General features: G+C 41.2%; 2 protein-coding genes across 4 annotated transcripts in view; both read right to left on the bottom strand.

The window, feature by feature from the left end:
* triobpa (TRIO and F-actin binding protein a) overlaps positions 1-9,673 on the bottom strand; it is a 16,611-nt gene extending 6,938 nt beyond the window's left edge. Inside the window, exons 1-10 of one of the 3 annotated variants that reach the window (XM_083522742.1) lie at positions 9,440-9,673; positions 7,592-8,990; positions 6,678-6,849; positions 5,998-6,066; positions 3,276-3,308; positions 2,495-2,563; positions 2,221-2,310; positions 1,220-1,329; positions 395-827; positions 20-224 (exon numbers count right to left, since the gene is read on the bottom strand). In XM_083522742.1, coding sequence (XP_083378868.1) covers positions 20-224; positions 395-827; positions 1,220-1,329; positions 2,221-2,310; positions 2,495-2,563; positions 3,276-3,308; positions 5,998-6,066; positions 6,678-6,849; positions 7,592-8,990; positions 9,440-9,542 — 2,683 coding nt within the window. In that variant the 5' untranslated portion in view covers positions 9,543-9,673. Of the gene's footprint in view, positions 1-19; positions 225-394; positions 828-1,219; positions 1,330-2,220; positions 2,311-2,494; positions 2,564-3,275; positions 3,333-5,301; positions 5,824-5,997; positions 6,067-6,677; positions 6,850-7,591; positions 8,991-9,439 lie in introns of those variants that run through there. The other 2 variants (XM_083522741.1, XM_083522743.1) reach the window with 2 other exon arrangements.
* Positions 9,674-12,265: 2,592 nt separating this feature from the next.
* On the bottom strand, positions 12,266-18,807 carry dla (deltaA). Its single transcript, XM_083522762.1, has 11 exons — positions 18,350-18,807; positions 17,908-18,207; positions 17,754-17,814; positions 17,416-17,673; positions 16,124-16,184; positions 15,847-15,977; positions 15,454-15,623; positions 15,018-15,234; positions 14,060-14,888; positions 13,726-13,951; positions 12,266-13,618 (listed from the first exon to the last, which is right to left on the bottom strand). Exons 1-11 carry the CDS (start codon positions 18,398-18,400, stop codon positions 13,613-13,615), a joined length of 2,310 nt encoding a protein of 769 aa, XP_083378888.1. The 5' UTR covers positions 18,401-18,807; the 3' UTR covers positions 12,266-13,612.
* Positions 18,808-25,043: the final 6,236 nt, after the last annotated feature.

Here is a 25,043-nt window from a genome sequence, read left to right as displayed (position 1 = left end):
GACATCATCTCTATGAAACCTTGGGCTGCATGGTGCACCTCGTCCCTCAGCATCTTCTCTCTGTGAGCCTCCATCTCTCTTCTCTCTCTCTCATGCACCCTTTCCATCTCCTGCAGTCTCTCCATGTGTGCTCTTTCCATCTCTTTCAGTCTGGAGGCACAGGGAGGGCCGCAGGGAAACGCAGATCCAGACTCGACTCTGCCTTTACACAGCTCCTGGACCTGCTGCCTCACAGACAGCACATGAGAACAGGTGAGGCGGATGGGACAGAAGAGTTGGAAGTCTGCATTTACACTACAATATGTATCATTTTATTTAGGTTTGATCAGAAGAAATGAATAAATGAATAAAATATGCATTAATGATTAATCAAACCCATGCCATTATTTGAGACCTCAGGTTGTAGTGCCTGGTTGGTTCCTTGCGGAGCATCTGAACCAATCAAAGACCTCATCTCCCCGACAGGAATCTTCTCGAAATCCTTCCACTTCCTCTCGATGTCCGACCCAGTTTTAGTCTCGGGGACCTGCGGCATCACGTGAGCCACTGCCTCCTTTTTCAGCTGCACTTTGTCCCACGGGCTGTCGGCCTCCCGGTCCAAGACGGCTTCCTGGAACCACTTGGTCCTGTCCCCAAATCGTTTTTCCTGCTCTGTGTCTCGGCCCACGCCTGCCTCCCGGTGATTTGTCAAGGGCAATGACATCACGTCTGGATCATTGTGAGACAGGCTTGTGGGCTCTGACCCCGAATTGCGCCGATCTGGATGCGAGTACCTGAAGGTTTCTGCATGTTTTGAGGTTGAATTTGTGCGGCTGCTGTCTGGGTGTCTGAAGAAGATGATTGTGTTATTATATACATATACGTATTTTGTTAAAAATGTACAAATATCAGTTATTCTTACTTTTTGTTCGTAATTTCATTATTAAATGCAAAGCCTAAACAGGAGAAGGTCAGGCTCAGGCTCAGGTCAGGCTCTACAAGTATTTTCAAAATAGTTCATCAAAAATGTGGGCCCCCTTTGGACCATATCTTTCCTAAACCTGTAAGACCCAAGACCTTCTTTTGAATATAAAGTGTGCGCTCCATTAGTGTCTTGTATTAGCAAAGCTCTATATAAACAGCTACACCCTTGGTTCCTTGTAATGTTTTCGGATAGTTGAAACCTCCTACATTAATAAAGTTGTCCTTTACAGATAAAACTCAGGAGGAGGCTCTGTACCGTGCGTTATCGGGTGAATCGCTGGCTCCGATGTGTCTCTGCAGCATGTCAATCCAGTTCCTCCTGATGCGGGAAGTCATGGCTGACAAGGTGATTTCTGCATCTCTCATCTGTACACCCACAGGCAGAATCCAAAGCAAACATGGAAAAAGACATACAATTTCAGAACACACAAATGCAGGTGACAAGATATGTCTCTGCTCTCGTCAAACCGAGTGAACAAAAGTGTGACCTCTGTATTTGTCTGTCAGTTAGAAGGTGTGGCCTCTGTTCTGGTCACACTCTTTGAAGGAGGTGTGTCATCTGTGCTTGCCAGTTACAAGAAGAAGAAGAAGTGGAAACTTTGCTCTGTCAGTCCTATTGAAAGAGGCCTGGCCTATGTGTCTGTCAATCTCAGTAAAGGAGTGGCCTTGTCAATCACATTGAAGGAGGCATGGCCCCTGTGCTCCATCAGTAAAGAAGGCAGGGCCTCTGTCTGTTAGTCTTAGTAAAAGAAGTGTGGTCTCTGTCTGTTAGTCCCAGTAAAGGAGGTGTGGCCTCTGTCTGTTAGGCTTAGTAAAGGAGGTGTGGCCTCTGTCTGTTAGTCATAGTAAAAAAGGTGTGGCCTCTGTCTGTAAGTCCCAATAAAGGAGGTGTGGCCTCTGTCTGTTAGTCCCAGTAAAGAAGGTGTGGCCTTTGTTAGTCCCAGTAAAAGAGGTGTGGCCTCTGTCTGTTAGTCTCAGTAAAAGAGGTGTGGCCCCTTTCTGTTATTTAGTAAAGAAGGTGTGGCCTCTTGTGTCTGCCAGGCTCACGAAATGTGGCTAATGAATCTGAATTGCATTCTAATTGCTCTAAATTATGTGATTTTAAATTGTTGTCTGCCATAAAAGCATTTACCTTTAATCGTATAACCGATCTTACTCTTCTTATTGGAGTTGTTTATTTTGGAGTGTAAACCTTTACTTTTACACCAAAAGGTCATGTCATGTCAGTGCTAAAGCATGGACAGCAGAAATTCTTACATGTATTTGAAGTCCATAGTTCTTTTCCACTTCAAACTCCATCACTTCAACACAACTTGAAATGTCAATCTCTCCTTTTGGCCCACCCGTCTATTAAATATATACAACACGAAAAGGTTTTATTTATCATCCTGATGCCCTGGACATCAGAAAGTAAGAGAAGCAATAAATAAAACACATTTACCACAAAATAATTAAATTCAAACACCAAAAACACCAAAAACTAGAAACAATTCTAAAGGTAAAATAAATTACTTAGGTAAAATAAATTCACCTCCTCAGCGTCAGGGTTGATATAGTATTTCAGTCCAGAGCTGTCCAGCACAAACCAGAACTTTCTCCACTAAACACAGAGAGAACACTTTAAGGAACATCGTAAAGAACACATAAGAAAGATACAAGTACAAGAAAGATAATACTGGAGGAGAATGTTTAAAATCAACTAATAATGGTGTGTAAACTAGCTTTGTGTTGGACATATGCATTTGAAATGTATAAATTAAAAGCTAAATAGCTTTTAGAAACGACTGTCGATGTTTCACTTTTCAACTATCAAATGTATTCATTCCAGTAGTATTACAATTTCATGTTAATAGGCAATCTTAGCAGCAGGTAAAACATGTTCATTCTGTGACAGCTATTAGAAAGTTCATAAAATGAGCAAAGCTGGGAAACTTATCTTTGGTAACTATGTAAACGAGTTATGGAAGGTGAAAAGAAATGGACATTCATTTTTATTTTTTTTGTTTTGCTTGCAAAAATGCATTACTTGGATGTAGAAACACATGCGTGTTCTTTTTATGTGCAACAAATTAGGTAAAAGTCAAGTCAAATGCAAAAAGACAAAAGAATTGGACAGTGAATGATTGGAAAAAACGTCTGAGGATAGATGCACATGTTTGCACACCACTGACATGCACTGAGCTGCTTTATAGTCACTACCTCATGCACTTTTCATACAACACAGTACTGTATGTAGACGTGTATGCGCATATGACAGACAGACAGACAGACAGACACACAGACAGACAAACAGACAGAAAAAATCTTCTTACGTCTGCGCAGTTGTCCAACATGAACATCCATCCCTTCTTAAAATCCAAAGAGTTGAGCTTTAAACACAAAGACACATTACAGTTGTTAAATAAACCATCAGCTCTCTTTTTTTTGACCTTCAGAGATTACATTTCAGATCCATCACCAACCTGAGCAGGTTAAAGCGCATTCAAAAACTCATTGCAGAACAAATTTTTATCTCATTCCAAAAAAAAAAAAAAAAGCGGCTGAGGGTTTGCCCAAGTGGGGTCTTGGCAGCGCTGGGATTTGAACTTACATCCTACCAATCAGTCAGTAATGCACTTTCGAGCTACCCGTTTTATGGTTTCTATGGTGTTATATATTAATATTCTGTTACCTACCTGGGGCACTAGTTGTCATATTTCTGAAAACATACCTAGACCCACCAACACAGGGTGCAATATTTGGTATACAAATAATATATAACCTACCTGGGGCACTTGATATTCACATTACTTAGATCATACCTAGACCTACCAACACAGGGGGGAATTTTGTATATTAATATTCATTAAGCTACATAGAGCGTGGTTCCCTGGTGGTCTAGTGGTTAGGATGCGGCGCTCTCACCGCTCTCACCGGGTTCGATCCCCGGTCGGGGAACCAACCCCAGCCATTAGGGTTGCACAAGCGAGTGCACTCTTAGTGCCGGTCCCAAGCCCAGATAAATGGGGAGGTTTGCGTTAGGAAGGGCATCCAGCGTAAAAACCTGTGCCAAATCAAACATGCGGATTATAAATACAGATGATCTGCTGTGGCGACCCCTAATGGGAGAAGCCGAAAGAAAGTTTAACCTACATAGAGCACTTGAGAATCACACTACTAAGTTCATACCTAGACCCTTAACAGGGCATTTGGGAGTCACACTACTAAGATCATACATAGATCTACCAACACAGGGGGCAAAATTTGGTACATTAACATTCTGTAACCTACCTGGGGCACTTGAGGTTCACCCTACTGAGATCATACCTAGATCCTACATAGGGCACTTGATTCACTTGACTCATACTACTGAGTTCATACCTAGACCTACCAGCACAGGGGGCAATAATTGGTATAAGTACATACCTAGACCCTTCATAGGGCACTTGAGATTAATACTACTTTCAAACTAATGAGATTATACCTAGACCTACCAACATAGTGTACAATATTTTGGTATATTAATATTCGGTAACTTACATTGGAAAGTTGAGAGTCACAGTACTGAGATCATACCGAGACCTACCAGAACAGCTGGCAATATTTGGTATATTAATATATAGTAACCTTCAAAGGCCCCTTAAGATTCTTACTACTGAAATCATACCTAGACCCTACATAGGGCACTTCAGATTCAGACTACTGAGATTGGGCTGTAACGATTCCTTGAATAACTCAAATAATTCGATTACAATTATTAATCGCGGCAAATGAATAGTCCATTTAAATAAACACAGACTGCTGTCTTTCCCACAGACCATTATTACACTACGCAGGGCCTTTCTGAACGCGCCGTATTTGTATTTTTATTTACTACGGCAATTAAATGCACTAAATGGGTTTAGTTTTCACTGATATTCTTGTGTGCAATTTCAGCAAGAAAATGTGTAATATTTCTAAAAAAGAAAAACAAATGACTCGTTCATTTTAAGAGACTCGTCTTGTTTTCTCTCTTATTTAGTTTTGCGCTTTAATAAAGAAAAAGTGCTTCTTATCCGATTAATCGATGGAATAATTGTCAGAATGTTATAGATTACTAAAAATGACAAAAATTGCTAAAATAATAGATAGTAGCAGTCCTAACTGAGATTATACCTGAACCTACCAATAAATAAATATTGTAACCTTCATAGGGCACTTGAGATTCACACTACTAAGATCACACTTTGCCCTTTAAACACACCTGCTGTCAATCAGACACGCCCCCTTTCATGACAGTTCACCTGCACACACGTGGACACGCCCCCCACACGCATATTATGTTAGTAATGTAATTCCAAATTTAATTCAAAGACTTACCGCCATGGTTGAACAATGTTATCCGGTTGAAGGCATGAAACAGGAAGAGATGAACTTGTTATTTGACGACCCAGTTTCCGTATAGTATCCAGTGTCAGGCAAATCATCTGCTTTGAAAACGTCAAGCAGCATCTTTTTCGGGTTTGTAAATAAAGAAATAAAAGAAATGGTCCCTATTTCCGTGTAGAAATAACTATTTTGTAAAACGTTGTGAATAACTTTAATCGCTTTTTTTATTAAAAAAAAAAAAAAAAGAAAGGGAAAATAATGCGCGCGCGGGGGGGGGGTCCGCTCTGTGTCTGCGCTTTTGCAGCGCAGCCACGCGGGGCTCGAACAACTCGTCACGTGGGGACTTCCGTTGTAGTGGCGCGAATCTTAAAGCTGCTGACACGACCGCCATTTTTGTTCCCCTTTTCAAATGTCTGAATGTGAGCAGTCCTGAAGGCTTTAATTTAATTTCCTAACGAGTTAAATGACCTGAATATACCTTCTCCCGGAATCCACCTCCTTTTCCATGCTCAATAGTGAGACAGCTCTGACGTAACCTGAAATAGGACACCAAAAACCTCCCAGAACTTGCTATCTGACCCTGTGTGTGTGTGTGTGTGTGTGTGTGTGTTCGTGTGTGTGTTCGTGTGTGTGTTCGTGTGTGTGTTCGTGTGTGTGTTCGTGTGTGTGTTCATGGGTAAGGGTTACCTGCATCAATGGAGGGTCACATTGCTTTCCTTCATGTCTATTTGAAGAGTTGTTTTCTTCTTGGGACCTCTGCAATTTAACAGACATGCTGCAACACATCTTTCTACATAAATACATTATGTACTTAATTATATTCATTCATTCATTCATTTTCTCCCGCTTATCCGTAATTCGGGTCGCGGGGGCAGCAGTCTAAGCAGGCCCCCGACTTCGACTGCTGCCCAATCCTCACAGCACCGTCCCTCACGGTCCCTCCTGCAGGTGGTGAGCCCACGGGAAGGCGGCCCCACGTCACTCCGACGTCACGGACCTTGATATTTCCCTCGTAAGGGACCCCCGGAGCATAGAGGGTTAAGGGCCTTGCTCAAGGGCCCAAGAGTGGCAGCCTGGCGATACCGGGGCTTGAACCCCAGACCTTCCGATCGGCAACCCAGCGCCTTAACCGCTGGAGCTACCACTCCCCCTACTTAATTATATATTTGAGGTAAATCTTTCCAAGATATGACCGCTATCTTTCCATCACATCGCCATATATGTTACCTGTGCTTGTAATTGACATACTAGCCCTGATATTTGGACCGTATCGACTTATGCTACAGTCCTACAGATTTACATAGGTATCGGAGTTAAACTAGCATCAGTAACAGTCTGTTGTGAAAACAGGTGCCATGTTTTTTCACCTGCGAAACCTGCGTAATGCCTGAGACGGTGCTGTTGGTTTCAGATGAGCCTCCCATGTCCTTGTCATGACATCTCCTTTCCCTCTCTCTACGGTCTCGACCTCTCTCCCTTCCTCTCCCTCGTTCCTCCGGCTCTACATATTCGTCACGACGTTCACTCTCTTCTCTATAGCTATGAAAGCATCAGGGAGAAATATTAAGAAAGATGGGAATTCCCATGAACATGAATTGACCCAAACAGGAACTGGCAGTACTGAAATACAAAACCATAGATAATTGGGTCCACTGAAAAATTACGCAGTTTTAGTGCCACATTTAAAAAAAAATTATAATAAAATCTAAGATTATGAGAATAAAGTCGTAGTAATACGAGATTAAAGTGGTAATATTTCGAGAAAAGTAACAGATTGTGAGAAACATTCAGCTGTTTTACATCAAATGGATGTTAAGGATTTGGTTAAAATCTACTTTAGGTTAGGGTTTTGCAATAAGGAAATTCTTTGTCTTTTGAGACATCAGCACAGAGTTATAATTAGTAAACAGACACTGCAGTAGTTATGTAGGAAACCTACTTTATTCAGAAAAAAAAAAAAAAAAACCAGACATTGAGGAAATTGCCTGAATTTCCCCAAGAAATTGACCTTGAAGTAGTTGAACACTGGCGTGCTTAACATTAACTCCAATGTTGCCATTACTTCAGCCTGGGTTAAAATATTTCCACTTTATTCTCGTATTCTCTACAGCTTTATTCTTGTAAGTTTGTCTTTTTTCTCAAAATATCAGGACTTTATTCTCGAGTTGCACTTGAAGTTGGCACCAAAACGTTACCAGTTTTCAGATAAGAAAAGTTTCTACTACTGCAGTGGAAAAAAGCCTAAGTCTACTTTTACACACTTTTGCTGTGTGTCTCTGACCTGTGTAGTTTGTCTCTACGTGGACTGCGACTCTGGGGCCTCCTTCTCACCATGATTGCCTCATCTTCTTCTGGATACAGATTTACTTTTGGAATATCAGCTATAACCACATAGTCCTCTATTGTCATCTCTGGCACAGACGACTGGCTCTTCGATCTTGTGTTTTCAGAGAGTATTAGTGCCTCCAGACCACGTCGAATGGTGCTTTTACTTCTCTCAGTGGTCTGGTTGTTTATTTTTGTGGTTTCGACTTGAATTTGATTTGATTGTACGATGTTGGGCGATAACACTGGGGAAGCTGAACTTATAGGAGACTGTGCCGACCCATGCAAGGACAAATTGGATTGGCTAGGTTCTGTTATGGAGTGCCTGTCTGGTGTGGATGATTTCGATAATGGTCGTTCTTTATCATCTCTATAAAGGTTTTGTTTTCTATACCTTGTGTGCCCATTTTTATCATAATCTTTATGAGGAGGTGAACCGTCAGGACTGTTAGAGCCTGTGTTGTGACGACTGTTGCGACTATTGTAACCACTCATATGACTACTTCCTTTTGGTGTAAACCGGCTTCTGTTGGATTCACTACCTGGTGGTGAAAAATCTCTGCTGTTGCAAACGGTGTTGTGGCCACTTTTCCGAGTGTTACAACCACTACTTCGGCTGCTTCGACCATTTCCATAACAGCAACTGTCAGTTTCCAATTTGGACCTTGGTCTTTTTGACCAACCATTTCTTCCCTGTTGTGAGGCGTCTGACTCTGCTGAACTTGCAATCGATTGGAGATTACGATACAACGTTTCAGAGTCCAAACTGTGTTGGCCGTAGGAACTCTGTGAAGGAGTTTGCTTTTGGGAGTGGTTTGATGAATCTGTATATCTGTTAGAGGCAGAGATTAAAGAGGGGGAATGAGTCTGTGAGACCACAGATGCTCGTCTTGTTGCTGGACTACATTTTCGAGAAGCCCGCTTGGATGACGAGTGAGAGCTCACATGTAGATGGGTGGTTGAGCCTCTGCGATGAGACAAGCTTTGGGATTGCCTGTGTGGAGAAATGTTGGTGGACCTTGGGCTACATGAACGAGGGCTTGCACGTGACTGACTGTCGCCACGTCTGAAGTTTGAATAGGTCATGCAGCGTAGTGGAGAGAGGCCGCTTGTGGCTTCATCGGTGAGTGTGTCTTGACGCCTTCTGTAGGATGGAAGGCCTAGTTCTGGGTTTCGGAAGGGAATAGTGGCTTTGCGTTCAGGACTGCAGTTGGTGGGAAGAGGATGTCCTCTCTCATAGTACCGCACATGAGTGAAAGCGCTGGCATCTGGTGGATCTCGATCTTGGGACAGGAAGCGGTTGGCTCTTTGGAAAATGGCACGAGTGCTGCTCGGGTCCCTTTCTTTTTTTGGTTCTGTTACAGAAAAAGGTGTTGTAACTGATACAGTGCTTTCAACATAATACATAATGCACACAATGCACTTCATCTGACCTTAACAACAAATGATTGGTTTATAACTTGCATATTTATGTTTCATTTGCAGACCTTTTGAATCAGCATCACATTCCATGTAAACATATTTTATTGGTGAACATTAAAGCTGAATGTCAATATATTTGGAAAAGGCGTTTGGATTGTAGATGTGTTAAGACAGGCCAGCATTAAGGTAATATAATCTGAAAGGATTTTATGTAAGATTAGATGTCTAATTTAGAAATAGGTAATGGGTCATTTTAATATTGTCATCTTACAACAAGAACGCAAAATAGTGACATAAAATCACTGAAAATGTATTATACTAAACAACCATTTCTTTCATTATAATTCTTTTTTAAGCCATTCAAACTGATATCTCGCCTCACCTGTGCGCTGACTGACACTGCTTCTTCTACTGGTGTTCCTACTTCGAGACTCCATCTCAGACCGGTTTTCGGAATGCTGCAGTGGAGAATCAAGTTGAGTCATTCTCTATCTCACCCGATTCAAAAAAGTATTCTTTGCTTATGTGTATGGCCTTCCATACAGGACCAGTATCTTGAGATTTCATTGAAACTCTTTCCTCCTTCTGGAGTCGCTTCCAAACAACACTGTATTTTCAGTTATCTTTCAGTAGTAATTGTTGCAGGTCTTCTTGGTCCTTGGTCTTCGTAGCATTTGTAAGCGAACAGGAAACAACATAAAATAATGAATTATAAAGTAAGATCCCATATAACAAAAGATAAAAATCTCCTGGTAACATCTAGCGTCAGTCACCCGACCATTGGTTCAGTCATCTTATTACTAGGCCAAGAGGAAGAGTGCAGCAGGAACACCACGATAGCTAAACGTTAAGCACACTACACCTTAATCGGGCTGATTGTTAAAATGTGACATAATCCAACTGAGAGTGAATAATTTAGGTTGACGAGGTGAAGAGAGACAATCCTTTGTCGTTTGATAGGTGCAATCTTAGCAGGATCCTTAGCGGAAACAGGATATTTTAATGCGAATCAGGAATTACACCAGTCCCCCAGAACTCAAAGATCAGATGGGGTCCATGCCAATGATTAGACAGACTAAGCACATTAAACAAGATGCAACAAGCAAATAAATGAACTGAATTAACAGGTAAAGATCGAAACATTGAAAAAAGGGGATTAAAGGACACCTACTGGTCAAACTAATGCTGTAAAAAACATACAAATAACAAAACTAAAAAATGTTTCCTGTCTTTATGGGTGCTACTCTCTACACAATACACCAATTAGAGCAAGAGCATATACTTACTTCTAAGAAGCAGCCCTCACACCAGAAGAGTCTCCTGCTGAACTTGCCAGAGTCTTATCCCTCTCCTTCTCGTCTCCATCCCCTCATCCCCTCACCTCCTGTTCACTCTTTCATTACTTTAGACGCGTCAGAGTGTAACATAAGCTAGACTCGGCCTCCACTCATGACTTTTTCATCATGTCCTGTACTGCCATTGCCTTGCATTTTTATTTCCTTACTTTTATCATGATACCTCTTCTTTTTGATACTCCCTGTACTATCTGAAACCAATTAGCTCCTTGAAACATCTTTATTCCTACATTGTTTATGTTTTAGCCATCTTTCATTTGTTGCACACTTTAAGATATAATTCAGCAATTTTGCTAACAAGTGGCAGATGGCAACTGACTCAAAGTTTTTGACCATTTGAGCACTGCCTTGCTTTTTGGTGTCCATGTTGTGCAGGGATATAGCGTTACTGTCTGTTCCCCAAGGACACCACATGATCTGCTCATTAAATTGCAATGAGATCACGGAGCCTGGTTCAGTTTTCTATTGAGTCATTCGTGCTAATTGAGGGGATCAAAAATGTTCCTTGAATCCTAGTTTTCACTTTTCTCCACAACATTTAGGTCAAATAAGATAGCTGTAAATTATTGCAAAGAGTAGCATTAAGCTTGGTCTGACAAAGGTGTGACAGAAAGCAGGGCAATGTAAAGATACGCAAAGTTTGCCCTGAAGTCATTCAAGCATGGTTAGTCGAGCGGATCAAAATAAGCTTGGTTCAAACTTTCAAGTATTTCCATTGTTTCTATCTTTCTTGGCCATGTGGGGTCTAGCTGGTGTTTTCTGCCTGCAGGGCGCTTTGACTCAGGAGGACAGACAACATCTGTCGTTCTTTGCCCCAAAGCCCCCCAACTCCCCATCGCATCCTATCCCTCCTCCCCTTCTCCATCCATTCAGAGACACACACTGGCACTCCCAAATGTTGCCCTTTTGTATTGCGCTATTGTCCAGTGCAGCATTGTGCGTGACGCCGCCTACTCCCCAGAGTCCTACTGATGACTGTCGTAAGCCTGTCGTAAGACATGCCCAAAAATTATTACTCTCACTACATCCTATACAAGTTTCTCGATCCAAGTTTGACCTAGCACTGAGACTGAGTTGCAGCTAACAATTAAAACTAGGATTTAGAATTAAAGAAAATTGTGGAATTTATTAGAATAATATTACATTTTAAAATGAAAAGTCAAGGCATGTGTTCTTTCAGTGACTAAGTAGTACAGAAATGTTAAAACAAAGTTCGGTGCTTGTACTATTTATTCAAGTTTGTTCCATTAAGAAAGTAATAATCTTTAAACCTGTTGCTGATCAAGAAAAAATAAAAATCAAATCCTGAATAGTTTCTCTTATTCTGCTCATGTTGACAGAGTTGTCGGTATAATTGGTCCGTTTTGCCATGTTTTTTCAGAGCTCTGGTCTCTGTGTTATATGTGTGGCCGAGCCAGAGGGAGGACTGTATGGGGTTTTGAATGGCTCGGTATGGGGTGAGCAGGAGGCTGCAGCAGATGGCAATGATTAGCTCTGTTCACATCCCTATCAAAAGGACTACCCCCCTTTATTCCTCCTCCTCCTCTCATCATCCATTCCTCTAAAGGATCTAGAGAAAACTGACTAACAGTGATAAAATGGGAAAAAAAAAATCTAACAAGTGATTGATTGAACCAAAGCAACTAGAAAAGTGTCTTTTTGTATTTGAAAATTCTAAAAGTTTCGTCAATTTTTCCCCCACACAATCAATTAATTTCTTCATGATTAATTCTACTTCTCGAATTGTGATCTAAAATTGATTCTGTAACATGCAAAAGTTTATCCAATGTACTCGAGATGGTAACTTGGCAACCCGGAACTGGGTGAGGTGAATATGTACGAACAGTGCAAGCTTTTTCTTTAATATTTCATATTTTTCTTTATTTGGAAAAATAATTTAAGCTAAATCCTTCTCAAAATGGAAAACAAAAGACAAAACAGAAACAATAGCATTAATAACATTCTTTTTACAATCCTTTTTAAATAATATTATCTTGAAACATCCCAGCAACCCGAAGTGCCATTGCGAGTAACGAGTACGAGAAAGAACTTAAATAATCTTAAAAACCTTACAAAAAAATTTTGAAATACAACTTAAATAAAATAAATTAACTTAAATCATACACATTTAGCAAAGAAACAAGCAAAAACAAACAGCTTATGATATTATTCATATTAACACAAATGTTTTTTTTCTCATTACTGAACATAATTACATACTTATACGAAACCATATAAAACCATATTACAAAAAGAAGTGGAGGCTTGGAAGACTTAGAGTTTTTTTGCGCACTTAAATTTTTTTTATCCCATTTACACAGTGATCAAGTAATACATATAGTCTCCACTGGTCATGTGACAGAATGTGACATCATGCACCATTAAACCTAGTGAAAGACAGGCCAGTATGGCCAAACATCCACCGTTTTGATGTGGTCTCTTGCACACTGACTTGTGGGGCTTGAAGGTACTGGCGATAAAAGAGAAAAAAACAAACACAGCAAATGTTGCCAAAATATTGCTAAAATGTTGCCACGACGTCGCCATAGAAATCCACGAGACAATGGACATTGGCGAAAACGCTGTGATACATTTCTTTAACCTATTCTTCTTTAACATCATTCACGTTTGGTGCATTCTCTGGGCACAGCAACAGCACCTGTTTGGGCATTGGGAAAATTGGCGAGAAAAAAAAGAAATACAGCAAATGTTGCCAAAATATTGAAAAACATTGCCACAGCGTTGCCACAGTACCGCACACTACATGGCAGAACATTGCGATACGTTTCCTTCGAATTCATAGTTCTTTTATCTTCTGATCATTTCTTTCTTCTCGTAATTTTTTTGTTGTCATAAATCTAAGCAAGGGTAAAAACACACTGTCCAACACCTTTTATAAAATGGCTTTATGGGTCAATTTTACAGATAAGTTTTGAAAGAGGGGTGGTAAACTTTCCACGACCACTCCTTTGTTCATTCTCAGGACGTCTCCAAGCCTACAGGCCATTCCCTTGCCTGCAATTCGTTCAGAACAGAGAACCAGCTCACCCTGAATATCAGTTAAATCAGTCCTACTTTCTCAGCAGCAGTATTTATGAGGTGGGACATTTTCCACCTAAGGTTTTGAGCAGCAGCATTTTCTATGGAAGTTCAAAATGTCCTCCATAGCACCCAATGAGCATCGGCTTCCTTGAGGCCAATTACACCTGAGCAAAGGAAGAAGAAAACGAGCTTGAGATTAGTTCAAATTTCAGGGAAAAAGAAGGAGAACACTTGTGGAAGAATGGATCTCATCAAATTATATTATACTCACCTCGGTTGCAATTACACATTCATCTTTTTCCTCCGACATGACCATGACGGACTTGTATTTGGTGTCGACGCACGCCGACACGGATGCCGATGCACATGCGGATGCGCATGCTGACTCGGAATACAGTGAATCGGAATAGTTCGACTCAGGATACTTTGATTCAGAGTACTTTGACTCTGAGAACTTGGACTCGGAGCATCTTGACTCTGAGTACTTTGATGCATCACTGTAAATAAAGAAGAACGATAAGACATTAGAATCACTGCTAATATTTTGCGGTAGCTCTATAACACGGCTACAAAATATTTTGTTGGTTTTAAGGACCAATTTTCACCTTTTCAGACGTTTTCTGCGTTTTTCTTCAAACTCACAAGAGTCTTGCAAGCTTTGGCACTTCACATCTTCACAGCTATCGGTAAGCTCCTTTGCTGCTGACTCTTTCCCAACCTGCTCCAGCTTCACCTCATGCTTGACTTCGTACTTCACTTCGTGCACGAGGTTGTATTCGGAGGCTTGGTGCCTTGACTTGTAACTGCTCTTCTCTGCATTAGTGCTCAAGTCATGCTCGCTGTGGAAATCGATCTTCTTGTTGATGTTTTTGACCGGTGCCAATCCCGACACTACGCTGACACTAAGATCCTTATCACGCTGGCAGTTATTTGTGAGGTTGTTGATAGTCTCGCTTTCTCCATTCGCCGCTTCTTCTTCACGGCTCCTACGCCGCTGCTGCACCTTTGAGCGCACGCATACCACCAGAACGGCACATGCCACAATCAGGAGAAGCACTAGCAACACGCCTGAGCCAACCGCCGTCCATGGAATGTCACCTGCAGCCTGGGAAGCACGTTCTGGAAGAAGGAACTGGCAGTTGCGCCCTCCGTAGCCAAGCACGCAAGCACAAACATAGCGGTTGTTACGTTCATGGCATGTTGCACCGTTATGGCATGGGTTGTGCTGGCAGCGGCTGATAGGTGAGCTGCAGTTACGTCCTGTGTAACCAGGTGGGCAAGTGCACGTGTAGCCGTTGGCACCCTCTTGGCAGGTACCACCATTCTGGCAGGGTAACAAAGAGCACTCATCACTGACACGGTCACAGTTCATCCCGGTGAACCCCTCAGGACACTGGCACAGGTATGAGTTGACTAGGTCCACACACCGGGCACCTGCAGGTGCAAGAAATAAATAGAACAATATAAAAACCCAAAAGAGCAAGAGCAAAACTCAAAAGCAAGTTTGCAACAAGGGTGCAAAAGTAGGCTAGGGATTTCTAAACACCAAACAGACAATCATACCATTTGAGCAAGGGCCAGATGTGCAGTGGTCAATCTTCTTCTCACAGTTAAACCCAGCATAACCTGTGGGACACTGGCAGAAGTAGCCACCGTCAGGATTATCAGCACAGCGTCCTCCATTGAAACACGGACCATCAGCACACGTCATGGCACTTAGCTCACAATTTTTGCCGTAGTAGCCAGGAGGACAGGCGCAAGTGTAGGTGTTTTCCAAGTCCTGGAAGATAACATGAAATGAATGTGGGATAAGCAACAATACACCTCAAAACTATCTGTAACTAAAAACACACAATTTTTCATCACTTGCCGGAAGTATTATTTTATGATGTAAAAAAATAAAAACAATGACTAACAAAGTCAACAGGCATCACATCAACACACATTAAATTTGACAGTAAAGTTCTGTAAAGACTGTAATACGAGTGTAAAAACGTACAGTGCAGCTCCCTCCGTTGCGGCACGGATTCCCGGCACATTCGTTGACCTCGATCTCACAGCTGGTGCCAGTGAATCCCGGGCGGCAGGAACAGGTGTAGCTGCCTTGACCAGTGTTGCTACAAGTGGCTCCATTCAGACAGGGCTTGTGATGTGTGCAGTAGTTGAGATCTGGAGGGAAAGAAAGACACATGCAACAAAAAGAGGATTAGCGTGATGAAATCTTTAGCTCATGGCTGACCAACAGCTGGAGAGCTGCTATCTATTCTATTATATCTTACACTTTTATGTCATCCTTTCACTTTTTTGTACTTTTTATAGGCCTTTTATACACTATTTTTTCTCTTTTTCTCTTTACAAACACTTCGTTGTTGTTTGCTTTGTTTGTTCTTACCTTGGTTGCAGAAAAGGCCACCCCATCCCTCCTGGCAGTTGCATTGCCAAGGCTGCTGGCACGTCCCGTGAAGGCATCCTGGGTAACGAATGCACTCATCACAGTATCGGCCTTTGAAGCCCACTCTGCACCTGTTACGTGTTCAAAGGACAAAGAAAGTTAGCAAGGAAAGCGATATAACCTAAAAACCAAACAGCTTGCTCTGAATACTGGGGTCGAATTTGAACCCTGTCCACCAGATTTGTTTGGGATATATTTATGAAGCCGGTTTGCTTACTTGCACTCTCCAGGTTTTTCACAAAAGCCATGCTCTTCATCACATCCAGGGAGGCAGATTGCTATAATAAAATATAAATGGACATATAAGGAGACCATAATGCTTTTTTGTTTGTTTAAAGGACATATAAAAGAAGTTTATACACCAAATCCTGGGAAATACATTAGGCTTTAGAAGACAGGGGTCATTAAACCCATTATCTGTTGCGCCAAGCAGCAAGACAGCCAGGCACAGGAAAAGTTTTTCTCCTCGAGGAATCTACATCATGAACTTTTAAACACTCTCTCCATTGTGCAATAAAATAAAACATACGTGCAATACCACATTTACTAATCTAAATCTGTACTTTTCTGTGCACTTATACAGTATTGATTTTCTTTATAAAAAATTTGGAATAACTTTTATTCTTTTATTATTTATTCAGCTTATTTTTATTTTTCCTTTAGAAAATGTGCAACTGGAAGCTTCTGTCCACAAAACAAATTCCTTGTAAGTGCAAACATACTTGGGAATATAAAGCTCTTACTGATTCTGTATTGAAAATGCTCTGCTTCTTATATGTGGACAATGAGGACAAACAAGAGCTCTGTCTTTTTTTTTTCATCTCTCAACCTGTGTGAAAATCTCTTTTCCCTATGGGTCAAAAACAATTTTTCTCTCTTTCTTGTCCTCCACTCTTTCTTTTTTTTTCCCCTCCAGTGTCTCCAGGCAGTGAAGATAAGAGTGGACAGCTGGTGTGCGCGCAGCCAGCGCGCGACAGCTGCTCCATTGTCTACGCGCTGCCGGCAGCTGCCCACTTCGAACAATACCGCCCCTTGGCCAGCCAATCAGAGCCCGGCCCACTCAGGAAGCGACCAATCAGACTCGGGCATGTAAATTTATGGCACGCGTGAGATTATTCCGAGGAGGAAAAAAAATTTGAAAGAACTTTTCTTCCCCCGACTTGAATAAATCAAGTGGTGTTCTGAAAGTCGGGAGGGGAATCAGGGGGTGTAGCTGCACTACAAGTCGCCCCATAACCGTTAAGTTTGCTTTTTCTTTTTTTTTCTCTCCACTAAATAAATGGTCCTTTTTTATTCCTGTCCACCGAAAAAAAGAAGAAGTGACGCGCTTTTAACCGATCGTGGTACACGAAACGGACAAAAATAACACTTTCCAAAAAGATTTCACACTGAAAATACAAATTAAATCAATCAGATACAGAGCTATAAACACCCTCTCAACTCCTGGTGATGCAAAACAGTAATTGTGACGTTTGTTTATTGGGGTGTTTGTTTGTTTGTGGTACTCACGCTCAGTGCAGTATTGTCCTTTCCATCCAGCATCACAGATGATCTCTCCACGTTCGCCGCAGGTGAAATGGCCGAAAGTGTCGTCTCTGGGCCGACAGAAAACCGAGCAGCCTTCTCCGTAGTAATGCTCATCACAGACGAACCGGTAGGAGAACTTGAGCTCGGTTCTGCCCGCGCTGTGCAGATCCTGAGCCCAGTCCTCTCCGACAGTCAGGTGCCTCTGCGTGGTCATGGTGCTGATGATGCGCTCTGGGTTTTCTGTTTTTGAATTATTTTCAAATTGAAATCTATTCATTCAAAACATTGATCTGAGAAGTTGAATGGAAACCAGTGCCTACCTGTTGTGAGATCTTCTTTGGATTCGGCGTGCACTGCCTCAATTATCAACGAGAACGTTCCCTAGACACACAGAATCGATCGTCAATAAAATACGCACGTGCGTAATTGGCGTGAGTCAATGATGCCGCGCGCGCAAGTTCTTGCGAAACTTACCGGCCACGTGAAACCGAAGTTCAGCCTGATGGGGTTGGTGAACGAGCCGTCCGGTAATGTATCCGGCACTTGGAACGAGTTGGAGCCCAGGACGGGAGTGACCGTGCTACCGTAAGTGCACGGCGGCTCCGGGTTGGCGTTGGGCTGGTAGTGTTTTAAACACACGCGGAAAAACGTTTTGCACTCACACTGCTGGTAGGTCGACGTGATTCCGCCTTTGCAGCAGTTCCTGTTCCCTTGGATGCCCTTTTTGTTGAGAAACTCTTGCAGCTTGAGCTCGAAAACACCAGAGCAAAACGCCTTGGGGAGAAATAAAAGCATGTAAAAAAAAATTAACCTGTGATCCAAAAGTCATATTTTTTATTGTCATAAAGACAAAACAATTCATTAAAAACAATCACAGCACCTGCTGGAGAGAAAGTCAGTACTATGGGTAATTTACCTGGCTGGCCAAGACGCACGCGACCCAGAGCAGGAGCAGCACGCGCCCCATGATCAATAATAAATAATAAATAAATAAATATTTTTTAATGAAAGAAAAAGTCTTCTCAGTGAGTTCCTTAGATTCTCCTCTCCGACCGATTCATCCGTTGTTTCTTCTCAGTACCTTCTGGTGCCCATTGATGCCAAAAGCGCAGAGGCAAGAAATCCACAAAAGCCTTGCTTTCTGCTCCAACAATTATTTTGGACTTGTTGCTTCCACAGAAATAATCCACAAATTCCTTCAGTTTCAAGAAAAACGCTGGTGTATGGACGAGTGTGTGAGTGTGTGCAGTAGTTCCGTTCTTGCTCGGTCCCCAAAAAAAAAAAAAAAAAAAAAAAACCCGAGCGCTTTGTGACTTTCCTGATGCGCCTCCTTTCTTTCCGTCTTTTCTCCTCGCCTTGCGTTGTGGCTCTGCTGGGGCACGCCGCCTGGCCTCGGGTTTTATATGGGGGTGCCACATGCCGGGGTACTAATATGCTAATTAACCACCACCCCCAATCTGTCCCACGCTTTCTGATGCCCCCCCCCCCCCCCCCCCCCCCCACACACACACACACACTTCTCCCTCTCTGGAGATAAATGTACTAGATGTTGCTCTGAATAGCAGTGCTGCAGTAACTATACATTTAAGTAGTATTTACAGCCAAACTGGTCCACTTGCTCATATTCTGCTCCAGAAATACACTTCCTCATGGTCAACAATAACCTGTGACCTTCACCATCACCATCACCATCACCACTCCATTTCTTTCTTTCTTTCTTTCTTTCTTTCTTTCTTTCTTTCTTTCTTTCTTTCTTTCTTTCTTTCTTTCTTTCTTTCTTTCTTTCTTTCTTTCTTTAATTAAGTGTTTATTTCATTATTTATTTATACCACACTGTCTTTAAGTGATATGTTGCTGCTCTATCATTTACATCCTCCCCCAGGGATTAATAAAGTTTCATCTCAAACTCGTTATTTATTTATTTATTTATTTATTACAAATACAGAAATCCACCACCTGGCATTTCCACATTCTTTCTTTTCTTTTTTGCTTTCAGTTTTACAAATCTTACACATTTTTAATCCAACATTTCCATTAGGTGTGCAGGGAACATCATTCTATTCGATGTATGTGTTTGTTTGTGTTTTTATTTATTTAAGATAAGATGAGATTTACCTTTATTCATCCCACAGTGGGGAAATTTCTATCTATCTATCTATCTATCTATCTATCTATCTATCTATCTATCTATCTATCTATCTATCTATCTATCTATCTATCTATCTATCTATCTATCTATCTATCTATCTATCTATCTATCTCACACTGTCTGTAGGTGATATAGTGCTGCTCTTTCACTTCTATTCTTCCCCAGGAATTAATAATGTTTTTAATCTCAAACTCTTTTTTTTTCTTCACAGGAACCCACCACCTTCTTTCTTTCATTCTTTCCTCACTTTTTACAAGTTCATACACTTATTAATTAACCCCTATATTTATTATAATTGTGCAGGCCGCATTGTTGTTGTTGCTGTTGTTTTTTTCTTTAATCTTTTCTCATCCCAGTAATGACGTCATAATTCCGTGAGATATTAACACGATTATACGATCAGAGCGTCTCTGTTCGATGTCATCGGTTATGACGAAAGAAAGAAAAACATGCCTTTATGCCATCAGAGGGAAATGTAGCTGTCGACGACACACACACACACACACACACACACACACACACATAGTTTGCATTATTTGTACGGAAGTAAAATTCTCCACTGGTTCTTCTTTGCCTTTTAATTTGCGGGCCGGCAGTCGTGTGTGTGTGTGTGTGTGTGTGTATGTGCGTGCGTGCGTGCGTGTGCGTGCCGCGCGTGCGCACACAAGCAATGCGCGTGTGTGATGCTTTGAGAAAAAGAGACCCAAGCGCGCGCGCGTGTGTGTGTGTGTGTGTGTGTGTGTGTGGCTCGCGTGGCCATCCCCGGGGCACTTAGGCATTGTGTTGTGGTGCTGGAGTAAAGTTTGCTCTTCTCGCGCGCTCAGCTGTATGGTAATTCGGCCAGCACCTGCTCTCCCCCTCTTATACAATATAACGGGGTGCACTAAGAGCCCCCACCGGCCGCGCATGCGCCCAAGAGCAGTTTCACAATTACAGGAGGCCTTCTCCCCCACACACACCCCTTCCTTCTTGCCCACACAGTGGGGAAAAACAAGTCCATCGGCTTCTTTATGGTTCCCTGCTCAGGACAAATATGTGCTTGTTTTTGGGTTCCCCCTCACTTTTGGCAGTCGAAAGAATTTAATTCTTTGTACAAAGGGAAATTGTGTGTGTGTGTGTGTGTGTGTGTGTGTGTGTGGGTGTGTGGAGTCCTGGTGGTTTAGAGGTTATGTATGTGTGTAAGATAATGATGATAATAATGATGATGATGGTGGTTATAATGATGGTATGTTGGAAGTGGGGTTTGGTGTATTGTCCTTAATTTGATCATTCATTGAATTGCGATTCTCAGGAGCAACCGAAAAAAAAAGCAACATGCCGTAGTAACCGAAAACAAACGAGACCAATTGCATCACTGTTAAAATATGCCCGCTGAGTTCATTTGAATTCTGACATCACAACCTGCTTTTTTTTGTATGTGAAAGTCTCAAGAGCTGTTGCTCGGTTACTAACCGGACAGTAAGGAACAGGGTGGTGAAAGAAAAAACGAACGACAGGCAACTATAGCTATATGAAAGCGTCCTGTTGCTTTAGGAAAACAGACCTAAAGGTTTTAAATGGTAAAATCTTTTGGATGGTGGTTTGTGTGTGTGTGTGTGTGTGTGTGTGTGTGTGTGTGTGTGTGTGTGTTAAATAACAGAGCACTGTGGAATTTCTGTCAGTTTAGATAGATAGATAGATAGATAGATAGATAGATAGATAGATAGATAGATAGATAGATAGATAGATAGATAGATAGATCTCTCTCTCTCTCTCTCTCTCTCTCTCTCTCTCTCTCTCTCTCTCTCTCTCTCTCTATATATATATATATATATATATATATATATATATATATATATATATATATATATATAGAGAGAGAGAGAGAGTTTATATATAAACTGGAAGATGACGAGAGAACAGGAAGACCTTCAATGAGCCAATTTTTTGAAAATTGGGCTATAACTCTGCAACTTGTGAATGATGATCGTCAGAGAACAATCCAAGTGATCCCACTTCCGCACCCACCCTACTCGCCAGACTTCGCCCTCTTCCCGTAGATAGAGTACCAGTTTGAACGTTGCCGTTTTGACACCAGTACTGAGATCAGTGCAAATCACAGAAGGAGCTTGACATGCTTAGAAAAGAAGAGTTCCAGGACACCATTCAGAAGTGGCAGGAACGCTGGGAGTACTGTATTGCTTGCAAGGGGACAATTTTTAAGTTGTGTGTAAACATTCAAAATATATGTTTGTATAGAATATATATATATATATGTGTGTGTATAGAATTATGAGATACAATATATATTTACAATATGAGATACATACATTGTATATTCAATGTGCAAAAAGTTACAGTCTATATACAGATGATATACAGATACAGAATGTACAGGTTGGAGCTGAAGTGTGTGATCAATGCTAGCAGTAAAATCATTAAAGCATTATTGAGCCATCAGGGTCCTAGTTGTATAGTGAAGACTTTAGTAGGGGGATGTTTTTTTTGAAAAAAAAAAAAACTACTGGCCCTGAAACTGTTTGTTCTGTTGTGAATGTTCATATATCTCTTTCTGGTTGAAAAGTTCTTGACTGGAATAAGAGGAGTCCCCGGAGTCCATCCTTACATGGGTAAAAGTAGGCTCTGGAGCTTTGAGCCAATCATGTGAGCAATTAGAAGATGCTCATTATACCTTTAGCCGCAAACCCTATTTCATGAGGAAAGAGATGAAAATAACTGAATTCTCTTACAGTAAACTTTGTTTGATTTAGTTTTTGGCCAGACAGAAGCAGCAGAGGAATTTGTGCTGAAGCATAATTCATTCCGTACAGAGCTTTCTTAGTTAAATTTATTCAGCTCTTGGTGGTATGGTGATATTGTAATGTCAAAACAAACAATACAAATCTATCTATCTATCTATCTATCTATCTATCTATCTATCTATCTATCTATCTATCTATCTATCTATCTATCTATCTATCTATCTATCTATCTATCTATCTATCTATCCATCCATCCATCCATCCATCCATCCATCCATCCATCCATCCATCCATCCATCCATCTTATGTTTTTCATTTCAAACATTAGAGACTCTGATAGTGAAAGTCCAAGAGAGGAGGTGGTTATTAGCTTAGTGGTTAAGGAATTGACCTTTGGATCTGAACATTGTGAGTTCAAATCCCAGCCACACCAAACTGCCACTTCTGGGCCCCTGAGCAAGGCTCCTAATCTTATATCTTAACCTCCATTAAAAACATGATAGAACCGAAATGAGTGCAAATACAATTAAGACTATTAGTGCTGTTAGGGTATTTTTCTAAAGAAAAGTTGCAGTGTGCATCATGCTGATGAGAACAAATGCAGCTTGTTCTACTGCAGCTCTCTGCTGGCAGGTCTTCCTCTGAACGTTATTTGTCCACTGCAAATGATCCAAAATGCAGCTGCATGACGTGTTTAATCTGCCCAAGTTCTCCCATGCTGTTCCACTAGATGTCCGTACAGCAGAGTCCCTGGCTAACTTCAAGCAACGGTTGAACACCTACCTCTTCCTGAAAGACTTAAATTAGCACTTTCCAAGTTTGCTCTGTAGAATTCAAGCGTTATATCTATATTTATATTAAGTGTAATCTTGTGTACCAGTGTAGATTTATTCATTACTGCAGATTTAAAGCACTTTTGGACGTCGCTCTGGATCTGGGCATCTGCTGAATGTTGCAAATGTAAATGTAATGTAAGGTGAACATTTGAGGTTTCAGACACTTCACGCTAATAGAATCAGCGCTTTTAAAAGTAATTTGCTAAAATTAGTGCTGTTAAAATTAATCAAAGCTTTATAATGCATATAACAGCCCTATATTTATATATAAACTTTCTTTCGGCTTCTCCCATTAGGGGTCGCATCATCCGTATTCATGATGCCCTTCCTAACGCAACCCTCCCTATTTATCCGATATATATATATATATATATATATATATATATATATATATATATATATATATATATATATATATATATATATATATATATTACCCAGAAAGCCTTTGAAAATAAAACATTTGTCTTATATTTCAAATGAAAGTCGAAGAATTTTGTTTCGTGGTTGTTTTCTTCTAATGAATTTTACAGCGAATATTTTGAGAAGAGAAGATAGGTCTCCCTCTCTCTCTATCTTATATGGTCTTTATGCTTTCGTTTTTCATTGATTTTGAAGGCCCTCGAGGGGGATGTAGTCAGTAAAAGGAGAGGGAGGGGGCTAAGGGGAGGGGGTTGAAGGGTAGGATGGGGGATACGGGATGCCTAAAAGACGCGACTAGAGCCGTACAAGCCATCTGCCACTCACTACACACAATTCATTCATTCATTCTCTTTCTCTTTCTCTCTCTCTCTCTCTCTCTTTCTCTCTCTCTCTCTCTCCCTTGATAAGCGTGCACGCGCCCCGCCCGTGCACACACGTGCCCACCCGGCCGGCCCCTTCCGTTCCTGAACATGCAAGCACGTTTGAAGGGTCCCTGTAACGGTATGGGCCGCCTCGGGACCAGATGGTGCGGGTGAAGCCTGGAAGTTTCATCGTCCCAGCGGAGCGCTTGGCCACATGGGACGGCCGTGGGAACGCAAGCCGCGTGCGTCTCACACGGGATCGATCATATTAAGGTCGCGTGGTGGAGGTGGTTGTGTTTATTCCGCTGGTCATGGGTGGGGTGAGATCCTCAATTAGGGTCTGTGATGTGTCCTTTTGACCTATCGATCGGAACTGAGCGTGAGCTACGGAATCCGAGTCGCTGGAACACACAAGGCCGAATTGAATCCAAAATGCGTCACACATTTGATATGTGTGACGCTTGTAAGAAATAAAGGTGCAGGACAGACAGAGGGGTATTAAAGAATGAGATAGCAATAGGGCGGTAGGTTTTGAGTGTAAAAGGGGACGACAAGTGCTCAGGACACCATTAAAAAAACAAAAATTCGAAATCCTCTGGTAAAAAAAATGACTAAATGGCCTTCCAACATTAGACATATTTGCTCTGATTAAAATAGCCAGGAGCATATATATATATATATATATATATATATATATATATATATATATATATATATATATATATATATATATATATATATATATATATATATATATATATATACACAAACTAGTTTAAAGTTGATGACATGATAAGGTTGCCCCCAGTGCCTCCTGCCACCTCATCATCTCACTGTAATTAGCTAAATTACCCAATCTGCCAGCTAACTGCTCATGAACTAGCTTACAAGCAAAGATGAGCCAAACTCTTATGAACATAGCTAGTTTTTTTTAGCTAATGCTTACGCTTGTCACAAGTTGACTTTACATTTTTCTTGGTGGTGGTACTGTATGATTCATTTTGTCACCTTTAGTATATATGTATATATTACTCTGGAAGAGTTCGTTAGCTTTTAGAGTTTAGCTTTCAAGACACATGATCTAATTATATATTAAATA

This window comes from Silurus aristotelis, assembly GCF_946808225.1.
Source record: "Silurus aristotelis genome assembly, chromosome: 20".
NCBI classification, from domain to species: domain Eukaryota; kingdom Metazoa; phylum Chordata; class Actinopteri; order Siluriformes; family Siluridae; genus Silurus; species Silurus aristotelis.
The sequence above is the reverse complement of the archived record's forward strand: the minus strand, read 5'-3'. Positions and strand labels throughout refer to the sequence as shown.

Bases quoted from the DNA above. Each gene is read 5' to 3' on its own strand.
- dla (XM_083522762.1), bottom strand. From the start codon at position 18,400: ATGGGGCGCGTGCTGCTCCTGCTCTGGGTCGCGTGCGTCTTGGCCAGC. The intron at 16,185-17,415 runs GTGAGTACCACA...ATTTTATTATAG, and splicing joins AGGACAATACTGCACTGAGC to CAATCTGCCTCCCTGGATGT. The intron at 15,235-15,453 runs GTACGTTTTTAC...GTTATCTTCCAG, and splicing joins GCAACGGAGGGAGCTGCACT to GACTTGGAAAACACCTACAC.